At 38.2% G+C, this 26,299-nt stretch overlaps 3 protein-coding genes across 5 annotated transcripts in view; 1 reads left to right on the top strand and 2 right to left on the bottom strand.

The window, feature by feature from the left end:
• Window positions 1–1,543: 1,543 nt before the first annotated feature.
• ss18l2 (ss18, like 2) lies at window positions 1,544–3,007 on the bottom strand. The gene is made up of 4 exons (XM_059355815.1): window positions 2,852–3,007; window positions 2,086–2,162; window positions 1,906–1,990; window positions 1,544–1,814 (listed from the first exon to the last, which is right to left on the bottom strand). The coding sequence occupies exons 1-4, from the start codon at window positions 2,918–2,920 to the stop codon at window positions 1,755–1,757; spliced, it is 291 nt and encodes a 96-aa protein (XP_059211798.1). The 5' UTR covers window positions 2,921–3,007; the 3' UTR covers window positions 1,544–1,754.
• A 1,200-nt stretch (window positions 3,008–4,207) lies between these two features.
• On the bottom strand, window positions 4,208–12,537 carry lsm14ab (LSM14A mRNA processing body assembly factor b). Of its 3 annotated transcripts, none has more exons than XM_059350638.1 (10): window positions 12,174–12,537; window positions 11,249–11,412; window positions 10,096–10,243; window positions 9,021–9,224; window positions 8,759–8,836; window positions 8,149–8,325; window positions 7,434–7,575; window positions 6,927–6,953; window positions 6,338–6,578; window positions 4,208–6,220 (listed from the first exon to the last, which is right to left on the bottom strand). In XM_059350638.1, exons 1-10 carry the CDS (start codon window positions 12,295–12,297, stop codon window positions 6,200–6,202), a joined length of 1,326 nt encoding a protein of 441 aa, XP_059206621.1. In that variant the 5' UTR covers window positions 12,298–12,537; the 3' UTR covers window positions 4,208–6,199. The 3 variants fall into 3 exon arrangements, with proteins under 3 accessions (XP_059206621.1, XP_059206612.1, XP_059206628.1); XM_059350629.1 differs by having other exon boundaries at window positions 4,208–6,223; window positions 12,174–12,536; XM_059350645.1 differs by lacking the exons at window positions 11,249–11,412; window positions 12,174–12,537 and adding an exon at window positions 10,373–10,686 and having other exon boundaries at window positions 4,208–6,223.
• Window positions 12,538–13,381: 844 nt separating this feature from the next.
• The window catches only part of LOC131985481 (transcription initiation factor TFIID subunit 4-like), a 102,017-nt gene continuing 89,099 nt past the window's right edge, over window positions 13,382–26,299 (top strand). Inside the window, exons 1-2 of the mRNA XM_059350617.1 lie at window positions 13,382–14,814; window positions 19,030–19,190. Coding sequence (XP_059206600.1) covers window positions 13,440–14,814; window positions 19,030–19,190 — 1,536 coding nt within the window. The 5' untranslated portion in view covers window positions 13,382–13,439. The remainder of the gene's footprint in view (window positions 14,815–19,029; window positions 19,191–26,299) is intronic.

The raw sequence follows: 26,299 nt of genomic DNA on the forward strand, positions 1-26,299 counted from the left end.
GGGCAATTAGTTGAAAGGGGTGTGTTCAAAAAAATAGTATCTGCCGTTGACTTTACAAACTCAAAACTATTTTGTACAAACGTTTTTGTTTCTAGGATTTAGCAATCCTGTGAATCACTAAACTAATATTTAGTTGTATGACCACAGTTTTTTATAACTGCTTCACATCTGTGTGGCATGGAGTCAACCAACTTGTGGCACCTTTCAGCTGTTATTCCACTCCAAGATTATTTAACAACGTTCCACAATTAATTTACATTTCTTGGTTTTGCTTTAGAAACAGCATTTTTGATGTCACCCCACAAGTTATTGTGGGGTGACATTAAGTCAACTGGATTAAGGTCCACTCCATAACATCAATGTTGTTGGTTTGGAACCAAGATTTTGCTGGTTTACTAGTGTGTTTGGGCTCATTGTCTTGTTGAAACACCCATTTCAAGGGCATGTCCTCTTGAGCATAAGGCAACATGACCTCTTCAAGTATTTTGACATATGCAAACTGATCCATGATCCCTGGTATGAGATAAATAGGCCCAACACCATAGTAGGAGACACATGCCCATATCATGATGCTTGCACCACCATGCTTCACTGTGTACTGTGGCTTGAATTCAGAGTTTAGGGCTCGTCTCACAAACTGTCCCAAAAAGAACAATTTTACTCTCATCAGCCCACAAAATGTTCCTCCATTTCTCTTTAGGCCAGTTGATGTGTTCTTTGGCAAATTGTAACCTCTTCTGCACATGCCTTTTTTTAAACAGAGGGACTTTGCGAGCGATTCTTGTAAATAGATTAGCTTCACACAGACGTCTTCTAACTGTCACGGCACTTACAGGTAACTCCAGACTGTCTTTGATCATCCTGGAGCTGATCATTGGCTGAGCCTTTGCCATTCTGCTTATTCTTCCATCCATTTTGATGGTTGTCTTCCGTTTTCTGCCACGTGTCTCTGGTTTTGCTCTCCATTTTAAAGCATTGGAGATCATTTTAGCTGAACACCCTATAATTGTTTGCACCTCTTTATATTTTTTTCCCTCTCCAATCAACTTTTTAATCAAAGTATGCTGTTCTTCTGAACAATGTCTTGAATGACCCATTTTCCTCAGGCTTTCAAGGAGAAATGCATGTTCAACAAGTGCTGGCTTCATCCTTAAATAGGGGCCACCTGAGTCACACCTGAAAAAAATTGATGAGCTCACTGATTGACACACTGCTATTTTTTTTTAACACACCCCTTTCAAATGATTGCCCAATTGCGCAGCCTTAAGAGCGTGCATATCACGAATGCTGGGTCTTGTTGGTTTTCTGTGAATCTACTGCACCTACTGGTACCTTGTTTGCCATGGATTAATCTGGTTAGTCACATTGGACTGCTATTATTTTGAACACTACTATACCATCAAATGTAATAGTATTATAAATGTACTAAAAGGTATTGAGAAAGTATGGATACATTTGAGAACCTCACTGGAAAGAAACATGTTTGAGCATCTTGTGCACTGATAACTCTGAACTGAGTTATTTCAAAAACTGACACCAGGAATAACTTTCAAAAATAGAAAATATTTTAATGTAGAAATGCCTTAAAATTCACAGAATTTTTCCACAGCATATTGACATTCCATTGCATTTTACTGAACTGAAATACCAGTGATCCTGCTATCAAAAACATTACTGAAAAAAAACAGTTATAAAACACATTTTTCTTTTAATAGTAACAATATTCCCTACTCCACCGACAGAAGCTGCCACCATCATGCCCCTCCATTCCCATTCACAGTTGGTGTTGAGACTGAGGTTTCATTAGATGTAGACTGGAAAACAACAACAGAGTATTAGAAAAGCAACTAGACAGTTTTATTATCACTGCAGTCATTACTCGTGAATTGTGAGTGTTGCCTTTACATTTGAGGAGGGAGGCATGCTGTCTGGGCTGGCATCAGCTATAGTTGCCAAATATACGAGGTTGCGGTGCAGGATCTGTTGGTATCTGTTGGACAAGAAAAAACTGCTGGTCAGAGTACCCAAACCACTAAATATTCATTATACATAAATGCTGCATTTGTGGCTGTTGTTTTGACTTACTGTACACACTCAACTGCTCGTCCTTTCTGCATGTATTCAGTGATGCATCTGACTAACTGGTCGTTTTCATCCAGTAACTGGAACAGACAAAACAGAAGATTAAACACTTTTACTAACATACACGAGCTATTTTGTTGATTTTAGCAGGCTTTAGCCAGCGTTGGAAAAAATAAATCCACTGTGTGGAACACCAGACATTACACAACTAACAACGTTAAGTGAATATTCAAGGTTCATGCACTTTTTGAGTGGTTAATTCAAGCACTTTTTAAGGACTTTCAATGTCCTTTTTCAAGCTTCTCCAGGACCTTACAACGGTTGTAAGTTGCATGTTTTAGATGAGTACTTACATGCTAAAAGGGGAAAATTTACACTTTTAACAACCAAAAGTACAGTTTGCTAATCTCAATATTCAATTTATTATTTTTTTCATTGAACATGTGATAACCTATAGTCAGATTGCAAGAGAAATACAGTAAGAATTTCAAGCATTTTCAAGGATTTTATCCAAAATCCCAGCCCTTTTCAAACCTTGAAAATACAACATTAAAATGTAAGCATTTTCAAGGATTTCAAGCATCCGTATGAACCCTGAATATTGGTATTCAGCATGCATGGAGCCTAAATGAGTATAAACACAGTGAATGGATAAACCAGGGAAGCAACTAGCTAGCGGCTAACTGCTAAAGCTCGCACTGATAGCTAGTTTAATGTACCGGAATATAAGCTAACAGCTAGTTAGCCACTGTCTTTACTGGTGCCTTACCCTCTGTATGGTTTCTTGGTTGATTTTTGCCTTTCCTCGTAGTTTCTTTGGCACAAAAACAATCGACATTTTGGTTGAGTCGCTGCTACCTTGCTTGTTTATATTTGCATCAGGGCGCCGTTCTTCTTCTACGGTTTTATTAATTAACGGCCAATCTATCGCCATCTACTGGACAGTGACAATCCCGCAATACTAAACTCAAAAACACTATTATCCGACAACATACCGTGTCTTAACTCTCAAAGCATGTTTCTATTATAGAACACCCAGTGGTGGAAGTACTAGGATCCTTTACTTCAGTAAAATACTTATACTACACTGTAGAAATACTTTAACAACACAAGTAAAAACGTCATCACATTAATATTACTAAGACACTCTTTTTACTACTTTATTTTTATTTACAATAAAACATGATCAAAATAGTTGGCTAATACTTTCTTGTCAATCTACTAATCATTTAGTCTATATAGTAAATACTGAAAATATATTTTGTATTCTTATTGTTTAATCACATGTTAACATGGTGAAAATATGAGCAAACTAATGTTTTATAAATGTGTCACTAATGTGTTCGGGTCCTTGTCTGCAGGTGACCCCCCCTGACCTTTTAGAAAGCGCCACATGCAGGAAACTGTTTTACATTTATCTAGAAATACTGAAAATAACCAGCACATTCTGTCCCCAGAGGACAAACTTTTTTGCATTTTGAATACTCTGAACTGTCCTCTTATGCCACCCTCAGGTCATAATGACAAGACTGACCGAGGACCAGCTGTTACTTCCATAGGATCTGGGGAAAAAATCTCTCAATATCCCTCAGAGAAACAGCTGTAGATTAATGTACAATCACAAGGACTCAAGACATATTAAAGCAATGCGTTCATGTTTTCTGTGTCTTATCCATTCATTTTCTTTATTAACAGAGATGTTAGTAAACAGTTTATATATTTTTAAAAGAAACTGTAGAGAAATATACAGTCCTATTAAGAAACAGTATATGCTAAGTTTTCATCTAAATATCAGATCTAATGATTTTTTTTGTTACTATGAATGCAGATGCAAAAAATAAGAATCAATTTATACCCAAAGAAATGACTGCATATTGACACTTTGTTTTACCAGCTGTTTATGTCAACTATAATGCTTTAAATTAATATTTTCTAATTTAAACGGTAATGGTTCAGAGAATTTATCTAGCTATGAATGATGACTGATGTGGCTATCATAATCAAGGATTTTTTTAAAACAAGAATTCCAGCATATTCCTTACCCTGAAAACATAATAAGCATTTCCCAAACTTTCAAGAACCTTGGCAGAACATGTGGATTAAAAATAAAACACAGAGGCACAGATATTGTACAACTCTTTATTTTACGTAAAAACTCAATTTTGCTGATATTTTCATGAAAACAATACCTGGTTTACACTTCCAGAGACTGGAAGGAGTACCAAACATATGAAAACGTGTCAGTTTATAATAGTTCAGTAATACTTTTTTTTGTCTCAAATTCAATCTTGCTGGTTATTGCGAAAGCCCATATGAAGTGATGGTTCCTACGGCTATCATGCAGTGATCAGCAACCTGTGCAATATCCAGTTAAACAGCACATATTTCAACCGGGCTGCTTGGTTCTAAACAACCACAGCTACTGAGAAGGATCTAGTCTCACCCTGTAGTGCTATCAATACTTTTTGTCAACCTTTAAGTTAAAGGGAGATTTGTAAAAGTCCACAACGCTGAAGGCACTCCCTAAGTACTAACAATTCAGAGCCAAAGAGAAAAAATACCCCCCCTCCCCTCCAACGCTCTGGCACCATACCCAGGTCACGTCCCTTTGTTCACAAGTCGGTAAAAAAAAACAAAAAAAACCAGAAACTCACTCCAGAGAACAATCCCATTGACAACAATGCAACAAGAGGACCTACAAACAAGCCAGAGGGCTGATATCAGAAATGTTGAACATATGTTTTGAGACATCATTCAAATCATATACAAGATTTTCCATTTTCTGTAAACAATCCTCACAACACTACCAGCACAGTTTTGCAGTGGAAAAATCAATGCAGACGACACAACTGTTAGACAATTTAAAGGATGCTTATAACAAAAATAAACACGTTTTAACGGATGGCTCAGTATGTTTTGGACATAGATAGGTAGATTCAACAGGTACCAAACTGAGAAAACATTTACTTTTAAGCTGACAAATATTTTAACTCAACCAAATGCTCATATATTCTTTTTGGCAAAATAGCAGAGCATTTATTTATCCAAATCTAACTTTATTCAAGGTCATTCTGACAGCAGGTTTGAACTGAAAACACTCAACTTTCCTTTCCTCAGAAAGACATTCATAGTTATGGATATTCCTCTTTCAAATCATGGGAATGCTCTTTATTTAGTCAACTATATAAAAAAAACAGACTGTCAAAAACCATCTAGACAACAAATGCTTCTAAAGCTAATGCCGTTAACCCCATTTATCAGTCAAATGGCTGCTTGTTATTGATTGCCACCATAAACAGGCATACAAAATATAAAGCAGAAACAAATAAATCTGATGCGAGAGGTTTGAGGGGTCAAAGTTTGATCTACACATGTCTAAATACTGAAGAACATTTCTAAAAAAAACTACATTGAGTTTGTCTGGCGAGCCACAATTTGCTTGGGGGCACAAATACATTCATTCATTCCAATATTCATTTCAGATTGTTTCCTTCAGCTGGCTTTGATCTCACTACTTTATTGATAACGAATGGATTTTCAAAAGAAATGTAAATAATTCCTGCAAACTGGGTAAAGAATACTGAATAAATGGCAAATGAACTAGGCAAGTCTGAACAGAGAAAATATGGTGCAACAGGCAATGCAGTGAATTCTGGTGCCTATATACATCAAAATATCAGAAACTGAAAGAAAATTTTAAAAATAAAGCTATCGATCACATGGGCTGTGATCCACTCACAGTATCAGTGGGCTTTTCTGCATACAGCTTTTAATATCAAAGACAACTTCAGTAAGAAATGGATGTGACTGATGCAAAAATACAGACTTACTCCAAAGCAAGGTATTTACACATTCTCGTCCATGTGGTGACTGCTTATCAAACAAAATTTTGGGAAAAAAAAAAAAAAAAAGCAAGACAAAAAAAAAAGCCTAATTCTCGAAGTGGAGAAAAGGGAGCTGCACTCTCACCCCCTGATGTAAAGCAGTCGACCCTGGTGCTGGTGACTGAGAGGATGTCTTCATTCTTTCTGTCAAATGTTGAGACCAAAGAATTTCTTCAACAGGAATTATTTCATGATAAGGGGCTACAATTCTTTGAGGATCCATCGCTGCAGCACTATGCAGCCACCTTGTTGTCCTTCTGGGTAAGAAAAACAACAGACGTTTAAAATGGCAATAAATCTTCTCATTTTTATATATTCTGAACCGTAACAATACTTTCTGGTATCTGATCTCATAAAGTGGATATATTTACCCTGTATTCAAAATCGGAGAAATCCCGGCCTCCTCTGCCACCTCTGAATCCACCTCTGAAGCCAGGTGGAGGACCCCGGGGTGGCCCGAAAGAACCTCTGCTCAGCGGCCGCCCTCGGCCTCCGCGGGGCCCCATGAAGCCCCTGCCACGGAAACCTCCTCTTCCTCGATTGTGCCTCAGGGGGATGCCGAATGTCTCAGCATTCATTCGTCTCTCTTCTGCCCAGGTTGTCCTTCGCTCCCTGACACGCAAAGACAGATCAGGATCAAGCTTTTCGCGTAACAAACATACCTCGACAAAAACACCAGACATGAAGGGGAGGCACCACAGGCTAAAATGGCCTCTAAATTTGAACACATTGTGCAATAATGTATAGCTATATAGACACAAATACCAATGGGTGCATCACTATGAATAAAACCTGCATCAGTTCCAATCTCTCTGCAGAAAGAAGTCCATCTTATGCATCTAGCTGCTGCTTTAACAACGTACAGAAAGTTTTTGTGTTGTACTCATGCATCTTTATGATGATAAATGATTGGTCCCATTCACCCAAGGTGCCTCCAACACAGCTAAAAATATGACTTACCTTGAATATCCTCTTCCATCCCCTTTACTAAAAGAGAGAAAACAAAAAGTCTTTCAGTGTATAAATTGAGTTTAATATTCCATGTTCCAAAAAAAATGCATTAAGGCTGATATTCACTGTATAATACAGTGAGTTTATGTGACAATATTTCACAGATACTGTTGAGACCAACAATAGCGATGTCAAATAGAGCTACGGCATGGTGACAAAAAAAAGAAAGAAAACAGTAGTCTTTCAATAAGTTGATCCTAACTGAACTTTTTGCAGTGTTTTAGGCCATCTGGCAAAACACCATTCTGGCCAAATTCTACTGTTTAACATGTAAATGTTGGGATTCCATAATGACTTTAGAGTTGTTGCATTTTTTTTTGCTGCAAATCTGACCACGGCCTTAAGCGTGAGCACTTGGCATTAGAATAGATTTAAGTTGATATAAAAAAAAAAAAAATCCATAGAGTTATCCAACTGAAGAACAATTTGAAGTGATTGAAAAACACATTGAGGTACCTTAAATCATCAGCAGACAGGTTATCAAAGAAGGACTTGGACTTGTCATAGTAAGTGCTGACAGCCTCCTCCTCCTCGTTGGTCACGTCACTGGCTGGGTGTTCTGACTCGGCAGCTTCTTCTCCGTTCACAGCCTTGTCATCTGTGGTTGGAGGAAACATTGGGAGAAATTTTTTAAAACATTAGACACCTGAAAAGGCTTAGTAAAGTTTAAATAATAAAGTATCCAGGCTGGAAAAAAACACCTAAAATGATGCTGGTTTGGTATTACAACTTTTCACTATATTTGGGTCAATTTCAGCACAGTATCACAATCATTTTACTTCTACCATGCATTTGCTTCTGGTTTGCAAAGGGTTTTCCTGTGTTTTCACTTGCGTAAATGAAGATTAGATGAAACTGTCTTGTGCTTTAAAAAAATACCAATAATAACAGCCCTCATATTGGGATTCTTAAAAGTGATGATTCACTCCCACATTTTGGATGATACGCACCATCTCAACCAGTGCGTTTTAGAACAGAAGACCAAACTGCACTGATGAGAAACATCCTGCACTTGTGAAATATAAATGCAGTGCCTGTTTCTGCAATTTGTAGTTGGTCTCAGTGAGTTTATCATGAGAAAATTTCAAAATGAGCCACTGTAAAACCCTTTTTATGTTCTAGAAAGTTTCCAGTCATTGCACTATAGGACTCAGGTGTGTTGAAGCCGTACCTTTCAGTTTGAGCTTGTTCTGAAGCTCCTTGTCAATCTCATCTTTGTTGAACTGGGCGTTGGCAGTCTCAAAGTCAAAGTCTTCTTCAAACTTCATGGCGCCATCCCGACGTACGTTTACTTTGCCTCTGCTGCGGTTTCCTCTTCCACGGCCACGCCGGTTAGACTGAATACCAGCTGAGGAACAACAGCGGAAAACTGAGATCTAGCAAAGCTTCAACAAGCAAAATTGAGGCACACTGTGCAGTCAGGAATATTGGGACAGTGTGACGCTAGCTTTAAACGACAGCACAATTTATTTAAAATTCAATCAAGCCTTTAAGATTTGAGTGCTTGAGTTTGAGGATGTGAACATTCAACTTAAATGAACTCCAAAAACCTTGAAAGCCTACAGTCAGCTTTCTGACCTCATTGTTCGATCCAATATGTTTGACCACAGAAACCGAAAAAACATTTAATTGAGCTTTAGATACCTCAGATTATGGAGTGAAACTGTAACACTAACACATAGATTAATAAACTTTGGAACTTGGCTTAGATAGAATACAACTAATGAAAACAATTATTTGAGGCAATGGGTATAATTTTGTAAAGGTGCAAAACTACTTACCAGCATGACGCTTGTTGGGATCTCGGTTTTCAAGTGCACCTTCGATATCTGGCTGTGACACCTTCTGAACCTCAGGAGCTGAACAGCAAAAGAGACCATTTACCATCAGTCACATCAAGGTGAGTTGGTATGGCTCAAACCAAGCACCACACCCACAAGCAAACAATGGCAACTTGTTAAAATACACTTGAAGACTACTTTAGACATTGCTTCAATGAACACACCTTTATATTTGTGGAAATTAACCTGCAGGTGTCCTTACCCTTTCTCTGCTCCAGGAGGTCTGGGGGATTCTGGCTCACAGTGGTGCTGCTGGTGGGTCTGGCAGCTGCTGCTGCTGCTGCTGCTGCTGCCTGACTCCTCTGGCCCACAGGTGCAGGTGGTGCTGGGGCAGATGATGGTGGGGCCAGCACTGTGGGCTCAAGGATGGGATGTGTTAAAGAGTCCAGCTGAGGACTGGTACGCCCTGCAGGAAAGAGTGAGATTAAAATTAAATAACTTTCTTAAAAGCAGGGGCAGCGTAGTTTTCTTGACGCAGCTGACAGAGGCATTCAATTTGGGGATACACCGCATATCGAGTAATACAGCGTGACTTTCAACACGATGTAAATGTTGTGAAATACCCAGAAATAATTAATGTAACTCTGACCAGGATTGATCTTCCATTATATTGGCAAATGACACTGATCTATTATTTAATAGTATTTAATAAAATAAGCAATCAAATAGTTAACAGACACAGCAGCAGTCTTTTTATTCAGTAATAAACACCTGTTGTACTTATACAACTAAAAAATGTCTAAGACTCAAAGTTTATAAAGAAAAGTGTTGCATGATCATCTCCACTAATTCCAGTTCAATGCGTGATGCGGTTCAGGTGGACAGCAGAAAAATCAAAAGATGACATGCAGCTGCTCTCTTTTTTAGACCAGCAGGAATCAGTTGTTGCTCTAAAGTTGTCTAGGAAGCCCATGCTTACAAGGCTTGTTTAATTTTTAAAAATTGTTTTAGTAAAATAAAATATATATTTTTTAACAAGGTTTAAAAATCCTGTCTAGAAATATGAAAAACAACTTTGGCCAGTGTACTGCAGATATGCGCTTCACACTGGTGGTTTTGCAGGTTTTGATTTATTAACTTTAAAAATATAGATTTGCCATTATGGTTAATTGTCAATTTTTAGATTGGTGTTTTTAGATGGATTTCCCACATTACAGACAATACTTCGTTATTCAAAATAAATAATGTCATCATGTGGGAGCAGCTCTCTTTTATGGTGCATCCTGCTAATCTTTTCAGTGGATAGACAATTATTCTGAACAAGAACTACTCCTTACCTCCTCCGGCAGATCCAAACTGCTGAGCTGCAAGAGGTGTGACACCAAACTGGCTGTACGCTGGGACAGGGGCCTTGCTGAGTGGAGCATAAGGCCCAGCCGACTGGAATGAAGGTAGTGGTGCAGCATTGCTGGATCCAAGTGAAGACTAGAAAAAAAAAAAATACAGTCAACTGAAAGAACATGACTGACTATCAAACAGCACTAAAAAACAAGTTCACATAGGGCACACGTGGGATGACAAACATATTTTATCCATTTGTTTCATACAACTGACAGGGATAAAATCATCATCCACAAGAGACAAAGGTGTTATTGTAGTTCTGAGATAAACTGCTAAAAAAGACATTAGAGTTACAGATGCTGCACAAGTCTACTATCCTGCACTCCTTCTGCTATTTCTCAGTTTCCTGCAAAGGGGCATTTAGCCTCACTAAAGTTTCACATTTTATTTTGGACTAACAGAATATAGGATTAGTTTGAAACTATGATGTTATTACAAACTGTTATTAGTGCAAAGTGGATTTAACTTCAAAGTCAATTAAAGAGCTCAAATGTGAGACTATGTCCTGAAGCCATTTGTTAATTGAAAAGGTTCTGTGCATAAAATGTTTTGTTATATCACAAACAGCGCAGGTGTAATCAATTACAGTAATCAATGGAGGCCAAATTCTAATTAGATAAGCCAGTTTAAAAGCCCCAGCACACTCTTTTACTGTGACTTTAATTTGACTTAGCCTTAATTAAAGTTATTAAACGCACCTGTGTCTTTCCTTCTGTGACAAGTTAAGAATGTAATAAAGCAGAAAACAAATCACACCATACTAAGGGTAACTGCAGTAGTAGGTTAACCCATGTTGCCAACCTGTATGTTTTTACCCAGCTTTTAGGAGTTCAATGAATAACAGTGAACATATTTTGCAAAATGTAGGGGCTTGCCAAACTAAATAAATATGCCTGCAGGCAGTTTGAGTTGTTATTGGGGGTAAAACACAGCACTGTTCTACACATGTCCCACAGTCAGCCAGCATGCACAATGCATGTACCCCAAAGATGTTACCTTAGAATGTCCTTAAACCTGTTCTTGTATTAAAAAAAACAACCACATACATATAGTAATTTTATAGCACAAGAATGCATATGATCAACTTACCTGAACTATAGCAGGGTCCTGAGGCAGTGAACTAGTGGCTTTGGGTGGCTCACAAACTGTAAGGTCTTTTATATCACTCCCTCTGAAGATGATGTATTCAAACACTTCTTCCCGAGGTGGAACAGGCCTTTCAGTGGGCCGATCTTCAGTGCCAAAAGAGCGAACTGTTGGGAAAATTCACATGATAATTTATTATTCAAATGTGCTTCTTGTGTAGGCCATTGCACAGGGCAGCATATACTATTTTAAAATATATTGTACATCATAGAAGATATACCACATACTTTTAATACTATAGACTGTGAGACTACATTTTATTGTTAAAATGTTTTATTACAAATCTCATCAAGGAAACGTTCACAGTTCATCAGACAAGTGAGCCAGAGTTAGGCAACAAGGTTTTTTTCCCCAAATTTTCCAGAAATCAAATAGGCATCCAACAATAAACCAAACCACACCAAAATGTCTTTTGTAGAACCAACTTTAACTTAATTAAACACAATCTGTCAAATGTGTGGGGTTAGGCTGCTTCATGTTGTGCAATGTTGTTGAGATGTGAGGTCATTATCCGAGATCACGTCACACACGTTCAGAATAAAGACTTAAATATAATGTAGCTAATACCCAGGGATTTAAAATCGGATTAAAAATGTTTGATAGTACCAATAATTACTTTTTATAATATGGTACGCCAGTTCATACTCACAGAGCAGGGCCGCATATTAATGGCAGCCCAAAAACACAAGGTAAACAAAGGACGCAGAGTGTTAACTATAGCAACACTTAGCTTTTAGTTGGCTACACAGCTAGCTAACATAGCTAACTTAGCTGAAATCAATTTCCGTTTTCCAGCGCTAAATCGTTTTGCAAGTCATGTCATAACCATTTAGAGCATATATGTCCGCATCTTGGTCACTTAGCTTACCTTTAGCAAGAGCTACTGTCGAGTTTTCCGTATCAATGGTGTACAAAATTCCTTCATAGCGGATCCCGGCCTTGGAGATTAGGCTAATTTTACTGCCAATGTACGGCGTCCCTCCTCCACTCATGTTTATCGTCTGGTTTTAATAACGCACTGAACTGGAATCCACAATCTGTTTGTGTCAAAGAAGAGGTCAGATATCTTTCTTTCAGAGCTGAAGTTTTAACACTACATTACATGAAGTGCCAAGTTATGTCGTGAGTAAGCCTCGCTCGTTTCACAACTAATTTCTAACACGACATGGCCGTTTTCATTTTCCTTAGCCCGCCGCTAAGGATGCTGGGAGAAAGGCTGCGTCTCATTTCTCTAAAGTTACCTCCTCTTCCTCCCAATGCTCCCTTACTCAAAAATGTTTAAGAGTATTTTTATAAAAGCATGGTGATCAAGTCTGAAAATGCAGTTTTGTCCATTATTGTTTATCTTCAAACGAAAAAAAAAGCGGCCAATTAATGAATCATAGGGTGCTTTACAGAGATTTGAGATTTGACCATTCTAAACTATCATATCGCGATATTACATAAGACAGCCTCTTTTCTCTGCCCTGCCCCCATATTGCCAAATTATATATTTTTAAATGTTAAAAAATTGTATATGTACCGTTTGATTTGTTTTTGATACATAAAATTGCACGTTCCTCATTATAACCCCCAAAATCTAGATGCCTGAAGCATGTTTCCGGTTCCACATATCCTAGATTGAGATCGTTATGTAACACTTTACAACAGCTCTTCGTAATATTTAATGGAATACAAAATATTTAATAACATTAGACTTGAAGAAAAAAGACAAATACCATTTTGTATTTATTAATTTATTTATATCAAACAGCAATACAATGCACAGTTACAAAGAAGAAGAAACGAGTTACAGAAAGATAAACAATGCAAAAAATAAATAGAAGTAAATAATATTTTAAAAAATTAAATAGAAGAGCAATTAAATGTAAAAGAATGAAACAAAAACAAATAAATAAATAATAAAATTAACAAACGCAAGATTACATGTTAAAGACATTAAACGCAGTGCATATGTTGGCAGTCTTGACAGCTTTTTTGTTTTTTAGACAGGAGAGAGTTGAAAAATGAGAAATACAACTGGGATGTCCCCTTCATCTAATGACGTCAGATCCATTCCCACAATGCCTAGTAACACGCAGGCGCACTGTAAAATAAAAAATAAAAAAAATAAGACAGCTATCTGTGATCAGAGATGGCGGGCGCCTCCGACCCCCTGGAAGATATGCTCTTTTCAGAGGTGGATGAAAAAGCTGTAAGCGACCTAGTGGGCTCATTGGAGTCACAGCTTGCTGGCCAAAGCAACTCAGCAGGTAAAGCAGACGAAAACGGAGGCGCTGGCTCAGTGGCCCCCGCTAACCATCACTTAGGAAAAACGCTACCAGCTCCAGTGGGCACCACAACACTAGAACAACAACAACAAGGACGGCGATATAAACCTGAGATGCGCCAAGAGATCAACTCTAAAGACGTCAGCCTGGATAAAACTGTCACATCTCCCTCTCTGGGCTGCAGCCCTTCTTTTGGCGAGCCCTCCGCCACTTCGGCTGCCCGTGTGAACGCCACTAGCAGCGGTTCGCAATCACATGGAGCATCCATCACAACACTGACTGCATCTGGTGTGTCAACTTTGGCATCCTCGGCAGCCAGCAGCATCAGCACCGCCGCCAGCCGGGTGTCTAAGGTGAGCCCGGGAACAGGTGAGACGTCGACGGAAGCTAACCCGCCGAGAAAACGCTTCACCACCCCGCGGAGGAGCGCTTCGGTTCGGATAAAGAGTTTGAACGGCGCAGCTGTAACGACGAGACGGAACAGCAACACAGCGGTGGCTGAGAACGTTAGCTGTGTGGATACTAGTGCAACTACACCAAACTCTGCTCGACCGGCCACATCCTCTATTAACACTTCGACTTTCACCCTATCAAACGCTAACCTCCCTGTAGGTCAGTCGGCTATTGCTCTCGACCGGGGGACCCCCACCATCGCTTTGCATAGACTCCCGAGTCATATTGTAGCGAGCATAGCCCAGAACGGCAACGGGACCAGTGTTTCGGCCTTGGTCCAGCAGGGCGCTCGCATAGGACCCATCACCTCCACAGCTCCACAGGGAAACCACAGCAAAACAGTCACAGAAACTGGGGCTTCCAAAACAGACGATTGTCAGTCCAAAATTGTAATGTCAAGCCAGTCTGGTACTGTCAACTCTGTAATAAACACTGTTCCCTCTGCGCCTTCTGTTGTCACACCAACAACAACTACAGCAGCAGCAGCAGCTACAACAACCACAACAGTAACTCAGCCTGTGAGCTCTGCTACAGCTGCTGTCTGTGTTACAGGGGTGGCAGCGAGTTCTGCATGTGGAACTGGTCTAACTACATCAGTGACCACCACTATAAGCATGGTCAGACCCACAGCCCCCTCTCCGACACCTGCTGTGGCCACCTCTGCACAGTCTCAACCCCGTCCTGGACTTGCAGCACCTCAAAGGATCGTAGCCCCCCAGCTGATTGTCAGACCGCCTCAGCAGCAGACGACCATTCAGCTGCCCCCTGGGTTTACCATCCCACCGGGTAAGGTTTGCAGGAGGGGGAGGAGAGCTGCAAGGAGGTGCTGTTTACACCTGTGTTAAACTAACCTGTGTGTTTGTTTGACTGTCTCCTGTGTGAGGAGGTAGAGTGTGAGTGTGACATCCTGTTCTCATGCTATGTTTGTCTGAATGTGTTTGCTCTCCAAGTTATCCGATGCACATACTGTATGTGCTATAGGATGGCGCCTGTTCCAAAGGTGAAACATGCCTACTGATTCACAGTACCCATTTATTTATATAAGCTGTGCTATGAATTGCAGCATAGGCGGCTCTATGGTGAATCAAACACATCACCCTGCCATGATGCAACAACTGAGACGTGCAAAGTGTTACATTTACACCAAGCATCCCTTAGCGCAACTATGACGCAGCATTAATATACAAAATGAACAAAAAGAAATAAGACCATAAAACTGTGCCATTTAGTACGTTTTGGTAATTTAGCTGATGATTCAGTGTGAAGTCTCCATAATCGAACAAACTTGTAAACTCACAATAAAACTCTTTAGTGTGGTCATGCTGTCATATTCATGGCCCAAGGTAAATTATTTTTATGAGTTCACAAGGCTCAACATTAAAAGTGGTTGCCAGGCTGGTAACCAGGCATTAACTTTTGTTTGCCAAAATTGAAAATATGGTTGTCATTTTAAGTCACCTTATATTTTGAGTAATTATGATACTATGCAGTTAAACGTCAGCTTAATCATGAAAATGTGACATTAAAAACAAAAGGTTTATCTCAGTAAGCATTACTAAGTAATAGTGTGCTGCCTTAAACTAGTGAACCTTATGTGTCACTTTTCAAGTTGTATATTACAGGCTTTGCAGTATAATTTTCAGTCCAGCCCAAAGATGCTGGTATACGCCTTCTAAAACTTCACAAATAACCTCTTTGTTTTTCATTCAGGTCCATCTGGTTCTTTGCACATTTGTTTGTGATATTGATGGGTTATTCAAACTTTCCCTACCACACTGAAACAACTTCATTTGCCTCACCATTCTTTCACAAACAGATGCCCGTGATGCAAGCAAATGCACCAGTGCTGTTAAATATGAATGCAAAAATATATTTAAAAAATATTCAGTGATGCACTTTGCTATCCCAATATTTTTTATGAAAAAAAATCAATAAAATTTAAAGAAAATAAATAAGTCGTCGCAAAAAGCTAATAATTGGTTTCCAATTTTCCAAAACTAAAAAAAAAACTAAAAACAACTTACAGTTGTCGAGCCCTGTCAGAATAAAGCAGGGCTCTTTCCAATTCAATCATGTAGACACCCTGCACTGCAGAAATCTATCTACAACATCGTTTGGTAAATGGCAGTTACTCCCATGACCGTTTCAAACAGAATCATAGCTTTTTATAGAATAATAATTATAAGAATCCCCATTGCCAGGTATGGGATAAGAAACATTGTGTCAAAACAGCAGTGCAAACACATCAACAAACTGAAATGGTCACCAATAGTGCAAAAAACAGTAAACATATATTTATATCAAGAGTCCTCCACAGGGATTAGATTCTCATTGGGTGATTCAGGACATTAGCATGGTGAATTTCTGAAAAGTGGCACTTGTTTATAATACAATGGCCCTTGCTTCTCAGTGGGTTTCTAGTGTTACCCAAGAAAATGCAGCTTAGTAAGTGAAGACTTGTTGTCTGTGCTTATTGTGTTCTATGGTAACTGTAAGTAAAGTTGGGGAAGCACAGGGAAAGGTTTTTTTAGCAACTCAAATGGGCCAGCTGTGCACACAGTTTAATCACTTTGGAGTGTAGTTTTATTTTCAAAATCATTATGTTTCCCGATACTGGGATAATAACTGATTTACAGTATTCCAAGATGATATAGTATGTCAAAGTCATAATGTAATCATCCAAGTAATTATGGTTGCCCAAATAAACCATAAAACAGTGTATGTTTCCCACATTTGCCTGGTGGCCAACCTCTGTGAAACTCTCTTTTGTCATTTAGTCAGAATGGCGGGTAATAACTGCAGCCAGTGGTCAGGAGGTCTTGAATGCTGCTCTAAGTCCTCTCACCTCAGGAATAATGGTTCAGTCAGATAGCCAAGATAATTATCAGAATATGTGATTAACCTTTCTTTTGACCTCATGTCTTTTTTTACTTTATGGAAATTGTTCAGAGATAAACAAATGTGTAATGAAACATTTAATCTTGACCTGACATGGGCTATCACAAGCGTGGCATTATGCTAACTGCAATCCTAGCCTTTTAGAAAGAGCAAAGAGTCGTGTAATTAGCTCTTGATCACAGCTTCAACTCCATTTCTAATCCTTCGACACTGTCCTTTGTGCATTAGTCTGATACCCAGCAAGGTCTAGATCTTTGTTTTTGTAGTGCGATAAAAACATATTAATACATGATGGATTGTTGTGAAATATGAAATGAACAAATGTTCGTTTGTACATAAGGATGCCTCACATTTAGACCATGGCCACTTACAACAGAAGTTACTCCTTTTTTTAATTTTTTTGTAGTCACTTTAACCCATAGTTATGTGTTTTTCAACCTTGGTTAGGTTCACTTTGTGTATGTAATGTAACACAAAGTAATGTGCTGTTGCTATGGCTAACTGCTGTTTTCCTCATGCACTGATTAAGAACAGTGCATTTGATATAATCTAATTAATTAAGCTTCTATTTTTTGCCATTAGGTGTGGAAATCAAATGCTCTGTTTTGCTGTTTATTTCCATTCTTTACATTAAACACTGCTGTGGATTTCGTAAGACTTTCTGAGACTCTAATTGCCAAGTGCAATTTAAAAAAAAATATGCTGTCCGATTGCATACTCCCTGTAAATGGCCAATTGAATCTACTAACCTGTCATCCACATAAAAAAAAAAGATTGCCCCCTTCCTGATTTCTTCTATTTCTGCACATTTCCCACACTGAACTGTTTCAGATGTTCAATTCAATTCAAGACAAAGACAACCAGATCAAACACAAAATACAATTTTTAAATGACAATTCCATTGTTTGAAGGAATAAAGTTATCCAACACCAGCTGGTCCTGTATGAAAAAGTAATTGCCCCTCTTAGTTACTCATTCAACCAATGAACCAAAATAATCTTCCAGGATCCTTCCCAAAATACCAAATTTCCTCTAAGAGCACATTGACGGCTCATTCATGATGTCAAAAAAAACCCCAAACAAACATCCAAGGAGCTGCTTGCCTCAGTTTGCCTCAGTTAATATCCCCATTTTTGTCACACAAAAGTTACAAAAATTATATCAATAGGAGAGTTGCAAGGCGAAAACAAATGCTAACCAAGAGAAACATAAAGACGTGTCTATCCAAGCCTTTTGGGATAGTGTTTATAACAGCAGTCCTGTATGTTGGTGATACTGTGATGGTGGGGAATGCTTTGCTGCTTCAGGACCTGTGAAATTCTGCTTTGATTGAGAATGTTGGATCATCAGTTTGTGATCTGAAACTTGCGGGGTTATGCATCAAGAAAATGATCCGAAGTACAAGAGCAAGTCCACTTCTGATTGTCCTCCAAAACTTTTGAGTTAGAGTGGCTTAGTTAAAAACCTGACTTGAATCTAATTGGGGTAGAACCTTAATTGGGCAGTTAATGCTTGAAAAACCTCCAATGTGGCTGAATTAACCCATTGAAGCCTGGAAAGCGGATACGTCGTTTTTTTTAGTATTTGTATAAGCTCTCAAATACTTTGAATTTTTGAACTTTTGAATTTAATTTCTATCTGTTACAGAGGCTGAAAAATCTATTATTGAGTAGAAGTGTTGACACTTCTGTTGAATTTCCAGAAAAACAACCAAACTTATTTTAAAATCGCCCAGAGGTTTTATAGGCGTTTCAGGCCTCAATGGGTTAAAGCAATTCTGCAAAGAGGAGTGGGCCAAAATGCCTTCACAGTGATGTGAAGGAGTGATCTCCAGTTATCAGAACTGTTTGGTTGCAATTGTTGCCTCTTAAGGTGGCACAATCAGTTAATAAGGTCAGAGGGAAGATATGTCGTATGTTCAGTTCCAGTGAAATATCTTAAACAGTTCAGTTGACAAATATGGAAAATAGTCGGGATCAGGAAGGGGACAAATACTTTTTGAAGACATTGCATATGCATTTAGCCAGTGTGTGGTTAAAATACCATTCTGTGACAATGATGTTGTAGTGTTTCTTGTAATGAGTGTTCGCTGTGATTCTTCAGGGATGGTGTTGGTACGCACAGAGCTGGGCCAGCTGGTGATGGTTCCTCAGCAGGCCTTGGCTCAAGCTCAGGCTCAAGCTCAGGCTCAGGCCCAAAACAACATCTCTCCACGACCTGCCACCCCCACAACAGGAGCATCCTTCCGAGTAACAACTCCTCAGGTGAGACTCAGAACCCACATGGTAGCTGCCACCTGTAGGCTTTCACTAGTATGGCCACAACACACAGTGTTACTGCACCATATTGTTTCTTTACAGCTAGACAAGAACAAGAGGAGGAGAGGTGAGACAGGCCAAGGAGCTGTGATATTAAATACACATAATTTAGTGTTGGCATTTATCAGGGTACACAATGAGTCATTTGATTTGTCCATCCTCATACAGTACAGGCCAAAAGTTTGGACACACCTTCTCATTCAATGCGTTTTCTTTATTTTCATGACTATTTACATTGTAGATTCTCACTGAATGCATCAAAACTATGAATGAACACATATGGAATTATGTACTTAACAAAAAAAGTGTGAAATAACTGAAAACATGTCTTGTATTTTAGATTCCTCAAAGTAGCCACCCTTTGCTTACTAGAATATAAGACATGTTTTCAGTTATTTCACACTTTTTTGTTAAGTACATAATTCCACATGTGTTCATTAATAGTTTTGATGAATTTACAATGTCAATAGTCATGAAAATAAAGGAAAAACATTGAATGAGAAGGTGTGTCCAAACTTTTGGCCTGTACTATACATCACACACTTTGTTCATTAAACATTCTCATGCAGAGATTTAATCTTAACTTTTAACAATTTTTATGTGGGTAAGAACACATCCGTGTTCAATGCTTGCTTCCTGAATTAGATCTAGGGTTATCTTTAATGATCTATCTGTTATTATCCGTCTGTCTGTTCTCTGTTACTATTTTATTTTTATTTTTTCACAATTAAGAAAATAGAAAATCTGAGAAGAACAAAACTGACAGCAACAATAGTGGGGTAGTAGGAAAAAAAGCTATTTGTAACAAATTTGTACTATCTTTATCGTGATTGATATGATTTTATATTAATATAGGCATTTTATACAGAATACAGAACATTTACAAGTGAATTCCACGCAGCTTGAACATCAGCAACGTAATCACATCTGACAAAAACAGGCCAGACATGATTAGACTGGTTATTCTGGTGTAACCTAAACAAACAAAGCATCAGGAATAAAATTCTGCTTTTTGTAGACAATACAATTAACACACAAACAAAATACACGGCTCAACTCAGATTCTGGAGTTCTGAGCCAATAATTTATATGTTAACTTTCTGTGTTTAGCCAATAGAAAACCCTGAAAGTATTTTCTTATAAGAAAAAAAATATATCCCTGTCCTGCATGCTTTGTTCCTATATATGGAGTCACATACATTTAAAAAAAATATATATATATATATTTAGGCAGCACAGTTACAACAAGCTCGGGTTATTTGGGGTCGGGGTTTTTCCTGTGGACATAGATTTCTGTATCTCGGGGGAAACATTTTTACTGCTTGTGAAAATCATGTGTCTTCTTACTTAATTATTTAGAATTTTTTAGATAAACTGAAGGATTAAATGTTTTTTTATTGGCTGGGGAATTTATCTTACTGATGTTATACATTACTAGATTTCCTGAGCAGATCTGAAGGATCATTTTTGGGGCAAAACTGAGCATATTTATATGATTTATATTATCCATGCAAATAAATATAGATACCTTCTTTACTGTACTCTATGGTGTTTTCCTCAGCCTGCTAGATGCTCAATATCATGATCGGGGCAAAAAGAAAAGTGAAAAATACATTGTCAGAAGGCTACAAAAAAGAAACAGTTTTCCTTAACTCAGGAGAATCCGACCCTTTGGAGATACGTGGTTCTCACTGGACACTGACAATATATCCACCTCGCACAGTGGCTGGATTCTTGTGCAACTGTGTAACAACCCATCTGGCAGTGTCATGTTAGCAATATATGGAATGTGCTGAAAACTGAAGCTTAAGGGACACCGTGTTTAAGCTTGACACTGTAGGACTATGGACGGATCCTGGTGCTGAAATTAGGTCTAATAAACAGATAAATTACTTTTTAATTGGAATATAATAGTATTGAATTTTAGTTTCAGTTCAAACATATTGAATTCATCAGAGATCTGTCTCATAAATGCAAATAATGATTATATTATATTATATATTTCTGTATAGCAACTGTGTGTTGCTTTGCATTAAAAAAATGTGAGTAAGATACAAAGAATGTGTTCAAAAGCACATACTAACATACTGTTTATACCAAGTATGATATTAAATGGAGAGTTTAGTTCGTTCTAACTACATATTAGGTGAATTTTAAATTGAGCCTATGGGACATACTCAACCCCCAAAATGCATTGCAGCTCTTCACGCTGTTCAGTGGTGGACTTTGAGGCAGATGGATAAAATTATAACAAGTTCTGCTAATAATCCATTTAGGAACATAAAAAAAAAATGCATGGCTCGAATCAAGCAATGTTGAGGTTGTTAGCCATGGTTTAAATCCATAGACTGTTTATAAATAATGGACGTAGTGACCGTGACGTCACCCATTGGTTTGTGAACTGCCCGTTGGAAGCATCGAGTTCATCGTTACACTCGTCGCCATCTTGTTTCCGATATGGGGAGCAGACCATATCTGGACTGTGGAGGAGCGAGAGGGATCTGATCACTGACTACACGCCTCTTTACATCTCAACCTGACTGAGCAAAGCAGCTGCTAATTCATGTTAGCATTAACTGGAGCATTAACTGTGATTTGAGTTTTGGCTAGCAGAAAAACTAAACAAAATGTATGTTACTTACCTCAGAAAAATGAACAGCAACTTAAAGTGTCTGTTAGTCCAGCCAAACGCTGAACAAGACATTTTTACTGAATACAACTTTCAAATAAACTGTCATTAAGTGAAAATACAGTGTGAAAGGGTCCAAGTTATGAGACCAAACCGCTAAACGCCCTTTTTTATATCTATATAACTTTATATATAACTTTATTGACACGTTGCCATGGATACGCATTGCTCTGCTTCTCGCCCCAAATCATACGATTCTTTATCTTCTACTTACTTCTAAATGGGGCCATTATTAGAACTATTAACATCAAATTGTCTTGAAGAAATTTTACTAGTAATTGAGACCATAGTGTTGTCCTAAAAATAATTCTGAGGGAATAAATTAAGTGAGAAGTTTTCTCATTTTGCACTGAAATGAATGGACAGATTTTTTTTGCAGCCAAACTTAGAACCCCCTCTTGGAATTTTCGATAGAATGCAGCTTAAGGCACTTCCTGGTTTGCCTCCATGCTCAGACACGGAGATTGCCGCCTGTTTAAATCCCGTATACCACGGCTATGACGTCCAATTCCTTATCACAATTCTATAGCACTCCGCTTTCATCTCTTTGTACGAGCTGCTTTGGACTTCCTGCCGTTACTAAGCAACCAAAACAGCTAGTGCGGCAGTCTCTTTAATCTCTCATTAGTATCAAACTGGTTTTCCAGCGTACAAAATGGAAACATTTATGGTCAACTTTCGACTTTCGTCTTGGCCTAACTATGGACTAAATAAATGGAGAGAGACCCTCCGAAAATCTATATCGTTTCAGTCTTTGTTTGCATATAAGTGAATGTTCTTAAGAGAAAAATCTCCACTGTCTATGTCTCGGCCGTCACCCAGTTCAGCACCGCAGACAGCGCCGAGCAGCGGCAACTTGCCATCGTACCTTATATGATCACATGTGACGAATTGTAGTGGACACTGGACATAAGTCACCATACTGTGTAATTTACTCAGCTATAAATGCTTCTCTAATGCTACGTTATAGGGACACTGTCTCTTTAAGGTAGCACACCATTACTGTTTATATTCCGGGTGTTCACACATGTTTTGGTTGGTCGGAAATTAATGAATAAAAGCCAGGCCGCTGCAATGTCAAAGTGAGGAATCGGCTCTGAAACTTCAGTTATCGTAACTAGTGCAGTGCCCGAAGCAAGTATGTATTTGTATAGTGGGAGATTAAGTAGATTTTTCAATTATGGCCAAATGAGGTTGTGTGTGAAAGTGGAATGTACAATAAGGTGTAATACTCTTGCGTAGTGTTAATATACAAAGTGTATATTGGGTAATACATGGATGTACATTGAGATATAAAGAGACACAGAAAGTTATTTTAAGAAAAAGAAACTTAATCATTCAACATGATTAGACATATATACAGACGCAGATGTAGGAGGGAATACGTTTACATTGAAAGGACAAAAAAATGCAAGATGCAATAGAACAGCTGTTCCAAAATCCTCCTCCTGTAAAACATTATTGGTTGAGCATTTAAATGTGACGGCTACATTTGGTGCTGAATTCTTATGCATTAGTATTTCTTAAGCAGGTGTCAAGTAACTTAACCTGGAACATGTTTCACACCCTGCATGTGACTTGGCTGTAGCACGAATACAATTTCAGCCAAAAGATTTTTCTTTACTTTAAGCCATGAATATGTCCATCACTTTAATATTTCCATAGTTGGTGAATTGGCAAAAAATGTTTAATCTCTCCGAGTGGTTATTTACTTTACAGACAGTAGTCCAACACTAAAGTTAATACATACAATACATCATCCACAGCACAGGACAAAGTCTCCTACACTGTGACCATGAATGTGATGTAGAGAAGACAATGCATGGGTGTGCTTTATTGTGAACAGTATGCTGGTAATAGCATACATAATGGTTAATTCAAAGGGCAGTATGCAATACATACAGACTGAGTATGTAGTATACAGTACCCTAGTGCAGCTTTTCTCAACCTTGGGGTCGGGACCCCAATTGGGGTCGCGAGATGATTTCTGGGGGTCGCCAAATCATTTTGGAAGTCAGCTCTGTCTCCACTGTGTTAAAGTTCATGTGTTAATGTGTTTTAGTCTTTTTGGTCACTTAATGTCTTTTTTTGGTCATTGTGGGTTTTTTTTTTTTGTCATTTTGTGTCTTTTTTGGTCATTTTGTGTCTTTTTTTGATCATTTTGTGGTCAATTTGTGTCTTTTTTGGTCACTTTGTGTCTTTTTTGGTCATTTTGTTTCTTTTTTGGGTCATTTTGTGTCTTTTTTGGTCATTTTGTGTCTTTTTCTTTGGTCATTTTGTGTCTTTTTTGGTCAATTTGTGTCTTTTCTTTGGTCATTTTGTGTCTTTTTTGGGTGATCTGAACTGTGCGTGTGAGATTGTGTTCAGTGAGTGGGGGTCACGTACAACATGCATGTTAAATTTGGGGTCGCGACTCAAAAAGGTTGAGAACTACTGCCTTAGTGCACAATTTCAAACCCACCGTATATTTTATACCAACCACTTTTAGAAATGCAGCTGTGTCATTTTAAACTTAGAAAAAAACCCTTTATCTTAACAACCACTCCACCTGTACAGCTCTGCTGGTAAATCACTTCAACATAACCCAACAAAAGTGCCATGATCTGACCTAAACCAATAAAATGCATATTAGCTTTTAAGTATACTCCTGTTATTGCCCGTGACTAAGGCACTGACCTCAGAACTGACGTTGACGCTACAGACTCCAATTAGAAATAAATAGATAAGTCAAAACCAATCACACTATACTGCTTCATTTCATGTTATATTTTAGCAATATACTTAAAGTCTGGCAAGCAGCAGTTTGGTTCTTTACACATCTATTTTACACAATGTATCAACCTTAGACCTCCTTGTATGAGAGCTGCCATTACTAAAAGTGTGACAGCTTACAGGTATATTTCCTGTGTGTTTCTGTCTTTTGTGCTCTGCAGAATTTCTGTCAATGTTAATGCCACAAGTGGTGTCCTTTGTCAAACACATTCAACTGATTAAACTGTAGAAACTTTGATCTAATTATGTGTGAGCTCATACAGCTGATATTGGGTGGGCAGCACCTCATTAAGTGAACAGCTTAGCTCTACACCCTAATTGGGATGTGATTAATATGTTTAACCATGTAATTATAATGAATGGATATTCTTGATTATTTTACGTATAGATTAAACTGAGATTAATAGGTGAATTAATGTCTCAAGGCTCCTTAATGACTCCATGGGGTCCTCTCATCAAAATTTAACGAGCCACTGAATCATTAATTGGAATTTGCTTATTATCACCTGTGGATACATCATTCATGCAGAAATCTGAGCTTGTGCTGCTGGGTCCACACACCTTTGGAACTTAATTGGCTTTGATAATGAGATTATTACTTGATAGTTTGTCTCTAACAGTTTCTCTGCAAGTATCCAGTATGATGGCTGAATGGCACAGATAAATATTTCTTCTGATTAGAACGTCTTCTTAACTAATACTGTCTTACTTATTCACCTCAGAACATATAACACTGACATATCAGAGGGGCTGATTAGATCACATTGAAAAATTATCTGACTTAAAAATGAATTTGCCATCAAGGCATATTAAACTGATGTGTTTCAAATGCATTTGATTCCCTTCAAATCTTATTATTATATAAAATACTTTTTTTCACTTTCCCTTTTACTTTATCTACTGATTATTTTCTTGTTAAAATGGATCAATGTTTGGTCTATAAAATGCTAGAATTAGATATTCCCAAACCCAAATTGGCTTACATGCCCAAAAATCTTAAAGTCTTAAAACTCAATGTTGACTTTGGTTCAATGGATAGTTCATATTTATTACTTATCCATAATCAGTGTATTATGTACAAAGCAGGGTAGAATACTGGCAGAGAATCCTAGTAATGTAACCTACCGCTGAGACGGGGGCACCACCAAAGCATATTTTAGCCAACTATCAAAAAGGCCCACCCCCCAAAAAATAAATATAAGTTTAGCTTTATGCTATATTCAGAATATTTGCCTTGTCCCACCTTACCATCAGACAGCCCTGTTTAGGTTTGCACTGCGGGAACTGAAGCTGTAATATGCTCTGACCTTAAACAACACAGGAGTACTGGTCTGTCACTTCCTCAAATGCATAGTTTGTTTGTCTTATTCTGTGACTTTGGTGAATCCAAACTAACCTTTTAAAATGTCAAACTTCTCCAACCCTTCTTTGAGGGCGTGCCTCTATCTACTATAGGTAATATACTGATTATGGATAAGTACCTCGTACAGCCCCCACTTGAATATAGCGTGTCTGAACTATGCCTTTACGTTTTTAGAATGTCAACAGTAACTGGCCAACTGTGAGGACATTTTTGGCATTTCTTGGCACTATT

This window comes from Centropristis striata, chromosome 2 (assembly GCF_030273125.1).
Source record: "Centropristis striata isolate RG_2023a ecotype Rhode Island chromosome 2, C.striata_1.0, whole genome shotgun sequence".
Classification (NCBI taxonomy): domain Eukaryota; kingdom Metazoa; phylum Chordata; class Actinopteri; order Perciformes; family Serranidae; genus Centropristis; species Centropristis striata.

Bases quoted from the DNA above. Each gene is read 5' to 3' on its own strand.
- ss18l2 (XM_059355815.1), bottom strand. From the start codon at position 2,920: ATGTCGATTGTTTTTGTGCCAAAGAAACTACGAGGAAAGGCAAAAATC. The intron at 1,991-2,085 runs GTAAGTCAAAAC...CTTGTCCAACAG, and splicing joins CGAGCAGTTGAGTGTGTACA to ATACCAACAGATCCTGCACC. The intron at 1,815-1,905 runs GTAAAGGCAACA...GTTGTTTTCCAG, and splicing joins GCATGCCTCCCTCCTCAAAT to TCTACATCTAATGAAACCTC.
- lsm14ab (XM_059350629.1), bottom strand. From the start codon at position 12,297: ATGAGTGGAGGAGGGACGCCGTACATTGGCAGTAAAATTAGCCTAATC. The intron at 7,576-8,148 runs GTACGGCTTCAA...CTCCAACCACAG, and splicing joins GAACAAGCTCAAACTGAAAG to ATGACAAGGCTGTGAACGGA. The intron at 6,954-7,433 runs GTACCTCAATGT...TCTCTCTTTTAG, and splicing joins CTGTCTGCTGATGATTTAAG to TAAAGGGGATGGAAGAGGAT.